The sequence below is a fragment of the Pygoscelis adeliae genome, unplaced genomic scaffold (genome assembly GCF_000699105.1).
Source record: "Pygoscelis adeliae isolate BGI_AS28 unplaced genomic scaffold, ASM69910v1 Scaffold4, whole genome shotgun sequence".
NCBI classification, from domain to species: Eukaryota; Metazoa; Chordata; class Aves; order Sphenisciformes; family Spheniscidae; genus Pygoscelis; species Pygoscelis adeliae.
Genome location: NW_008824986.1, coordinates 12795041 through 12799468, shown reverse-complemented (window position 1 = coordinate 12799468; position 4428 = coordinate 12795041). Strand labels below are relative to the sequence as shown.

At 40.0% G+C, this 4428-nt stretch overlaps 1 protein-coding gene across 1 annotated transcript in view; it reads left to right on the top strand.

Moving 5' to 3' along the window:
* GRK5 (G protein-coupled receptor kinase 5) overlaps positions 1 to 2063 on the top strand; it is a gene marked incomplete at its 5' end in the record, with an annotated part of 95214 nt that extends 93151 nt beyond the window's left edge. Inside the window, 2 exon segments of the mRNA XM_009325902.1 lie at positions 118 to 249; positions 1473 to 2063. Coding sequence (XP_009324177.1) covers positions 118 to 249; positions 1473 to 1571 — 231 coding nt within the window.
* Positions 2064 to 4428: the final 2365 nt, after the last annotated feature.

The window sequence follows — 4428 nt, the reverse complement described above, 5'->3', positions numbered from 1 at the left end:
TAACATATTGCTCAAGCTGCTCTTCCTGATCCTGACTTTGAATAACCTAGCACTACTTGGAATATATTTAATGCAGATGTATAATTTCTTTTTTTCTTTCTTATTGTATTCCACTAGATGATAGAAACAGAGTGTTTCAAAGAACTGAATGTATTTGGACCAAATGGTACTGTTTCACCAGACCTAAACAAAAGCTACCCCCCAGAGCCACCCAAGAAAGGATTGCTACAGAGAATATTTAAACGACAGGTGAGATCTTTTATAACTAAGGCAAGGAACCTCCCTTAGATGCTGTCCTGGTTTCGGCTGGGATAGAGTTAATTTTCTTCCTAGTAGCTGGTACAGGGCTGTGTTTTGAATTTAGGATGAGAATAATGTTGATAACACACCGATGTTTTAGTTGACGCTAAGCAGTGCTTACACTGGTCAAGGAATTTTCAGCCTCTTATGCCTGGCCAGTGGGAAGCTGGGAGGGGGCACAGCCAGGACAGCTGACCCAAACTGGCCAAAGGGATATTCCATACCATGTGACGTCATGCTCAGTATATAAACTGGGGGAAAGCTGGCCAGGTGGGGTGACCACTACTCAGGAACTGGCTGGGCATCGTTTGGCGGGTGGTGAGCAATTGCATTGTGCATCACTTATGCTTTATATTCTTTTATCATTATTATTATTATTATTGTTATTATTATTATTATTTTCCCTTCCTTTCCTGTCCTATTAAACTGTCTTTATCTCAACACACAATTTTTTTTTTTTCCAATTCCCTCCCCTATCCCACTGCGGGGAAGGGGAGTGAGCGAACAAGAGAGAGAATCGGATTATGGTTTTTTTACCACCAGAAGTTCCAGCGTTTTTCATCAGCTTTGTTTCCAGTGGTTGAAAACTTCTTACCCAAACTATTTTTCAGTGGTATGCTGAAATGCCTTTTGAAATGGTTATATGGTTTTGATAAGTTCCTTGTGAAAACCCTTCATTTATGTGTTAAAAAAAAAAGAAAATACAAATGTTGAGTGAAGTAGTCATGTCAGGAAATCAAGACACTAGAGAAGAGAGCAGACCAGAGAATACACGCTGTACAGCTTTCATGAGGCACCATGGCACCATTTGCAAATCTAAATAACGTTCTTAGACCGATCTATTTCTGTAGGGTTAAAACCATGTCTGAGCATTAGCAGATGTCCTCTGTATTAGTCAGATTTAGCAGATACTGGCATTTTGCAGTGAATTGATTTGACTCCTGGAGCTCAAGTGAGTCTTCTTTGCTGCATTCCTCAAGAACTGCCATGGTCCTCCTGACCTAGAGAGAATACAGGTAAGAAAGTGAAGAATATTTTACATCCAAAGATCTTCAAACAAAAATCTTATAGTCCAGTCAGTACATTGTCACCATAAAATGAACAATGTCAGCCTAAAAAAAAGCATGGCATATTTTGGGAATCTAATTGTCATTGTCTTCCTCTTTCTACAGCATCAGAACAATTCAAAGAGTTCTCCAAATTCAAAGGCCAGTTTAAATCACCACATAAATTCAAATCACGTAAGTTCAAACTCCACTGGAAGCAGCTAGTTCCAACTCAGTTTTATGAAACATGTTGCATCCTTCCACTATAATCTATGGAGCTTCTATGGATGAGGGAGCCTCCACCGTTGAGTGAAAAATAAAGGATCTCCCAAAAATGGAGATTTTCTATCCATTCCTTCCAGTGGAGCCTCGCATTTTAAGAAGAATTTTCCACTCAGGTCTGTTTTTGGAGGTGGCACTCAAGACTGTGTGAATCAAATTTGTCTATTTAGAACATTGCAATAGAAATTCAATGAACATGACTACTTGCACGTATTTAAATAGCATCATACTAGAACTGAATTTTGTCTTTATTATTTTTAAAGAAAAGTTTTGTAAATTTCTCTATTGTCTCAGTTTACATTTTGTACATTTGTATTTAAATGAAAGTCAGACTTTGGAGGTGTATATTTTCCAAGCAGCAGCTGTAAAGCCATGTGTTTTAAGACATTTTTTTAAAAGAAAAAAAATGTGACTCAAGACTTCCAGAGCCTCAAACGAGAAATCATTCTTTTTAGTAATTCTAGAAAATTATTCATAAATCACTTTATCAGACTGGGTTTTATTGACATGCATTTTTATGAACAGTTTATTCTTAATTATTTTACATCTGTATATTTGGTTTACAGCAACACTGCATACATTTCTCCTCTTCATTGGTTTGTAATGTCTCGCATTAAATGCTAAAAGACAAGATTTTGATGCATTCAAGAATGCTACTTGCTATGCCTAAGGTTTGTGGTGTCATGGGACCAGCACAGCTGAGATTTGCACTTACTTACGTTGTTAGCTCATCAGAAACTTTTTGGTTAGAAAGGAAACCCTATTTTAAGCCCTTCCCCTTCACTAGTTTTTGTGCCATTTCTAATGACAGCAAGAACAAAACTGAGTGAGGGGTGACCAGGAAAGCAAATGACCATTTGTTTTTCAAGGACTTGAAACCTGCACCTGCTGAAATGAGAGCAAAACTCTAAGTGTTCTCCGTGCTGCAGTCAAAAGTCCAAGGCCTTTCCACAGTTGCTCATATTAGACAGGTAGCAAGAGAGAAATTCAATAGTCTGGTTTGTGCTGACCATGAGATTCATGTCAGCTTTCTAGAGCTGAGCTGTGGAGGTTCAGAGTGGGATCTGAGCTGCTTTTGAGCAGTAGCAGAACCTGTAGGTTGTGTCTGCACTTAGAGTTCTTCCATGTGTCATGCCAAACACACCATGACTCATCCCCTCAATTAGGTCCTCAACTTAATTGAATAAAATGTCAGTTATGAAATAATACCTCCCACTTTTGGTTCCATCATTCTTTGTCCAGGATCCTTTAACCATTGACGAAAACGTTGCTCCCACTAGTATAAACAGGATCGGTCAGGATCAGTAGCAGTACCTCAGGCATGAGAATCATGCTCTTCTCAAGTATGCCACTATCTTATTATTAAGAACACCAGATCAAAAATATGGCTACTTCCCTTCAACAGGAATTGGAAAACCTTTGTCCCCCCCAAGTACAGACAGGATCACCATAACCCAATGTGTTCCGTAAAACAGAACAGATGTTCACAATGCTCTTTACAATGTCGGCTAGAGTAGACCGATGATTTTACACCTTTGGGTCATCAGGAACATCTGAAGATTAGCCTGGTGTGTGTAAAACCCTGTTAGTTAGTAGTGCAGTTATCCCAGGGTACAGGGAAGCACTGTTCCAGTGGAAGTCTTAATAGTCAAAATTCATTAGACTACCACGTATATGTTCTATCTGGCCAATGCAGAAGGGAAAAAAGATGCAGATTAGTAATGACAAAGCTCTGAGTGAGAAGGTCACGGGAATTACATACTAAAACAGCCTGAGGTCACGAGGGAGAGAGACAGAGCAGTATCAGGATTTGCATAAAGCAGCTGACAGAGAAAAGTCAAGGAAGGGAAATGCGGCTTTGGTGCCTTTATCAGGAGTAAAGTATGTTAAGATGCAAGCCCACATCATTTCAAAAGCCTCCAGTTTTCCTGGTCATTAGTAGACACGTAGTGAAGCTGTGTAAGTGTGCCATAATATCACCAAGAAGTTGTTCCTCGTTTTCCTTCAGATCAATGTGGCGCAGAAATTCCTTTTCCTTGTATTGGTGGTGCTCAGGTAGAGCTTCAGCCACTCTCCCGTGTCAGATGATGGCATTGCAGATCTTACGGAAGATTCAAGATTTTAGAGAGACAGTAATAGATGAGAATTTTGAGTAATTTTCTCTCTCTGTATCAGCTATAAACTAAATCTATAATGGTTTCAGCTTCCTGACAGGAGGGGAATGAAATATTGTAGAGGTGAAAGCCCCTGTGCACAGATGGGGCTATTACTTCCAGTCCTGTTTTCAAGGCCTGACGTAAAGCTACCTAAGTCAACAGGAATCTGATCAGTCACTTGAGCATGCTCTGGATGAAGACATACTTGCTCTGGGAGTATTTCACAGGCCTTCTTCAGTGACACATGGGAATTCACCTGATTTCAGGTGAGAAGTGGAGGAACAGATCTTGGCCAGATGACTGATGTATATCAGTGTACCTGAGACAAGACAAGACGCACATCTTAGTTCTTCTTGGAGAGCTGCAAATGCTGTGCAACTCTAATTTGTTTTTATCACACTGAGACATCACCTTCTAATAGGATGATGTACAATGTGTCTGTGCACCCTCAGTTGATTTCATCCTGTGCACTGATGCTGGGGAAGAGGGTGCTGGATGGGGGCTAAAGTGAAAGACTAAGCTCTTTTTCCCACTACTGCTATTATCTCACTTTGCAGCAACAGACAAGCATATTCCCCCATCAGAAAAACGTGGGTGATAGTATCTACTTACCACCATGAGGAAGGAAAAAAGACAATTGGGGG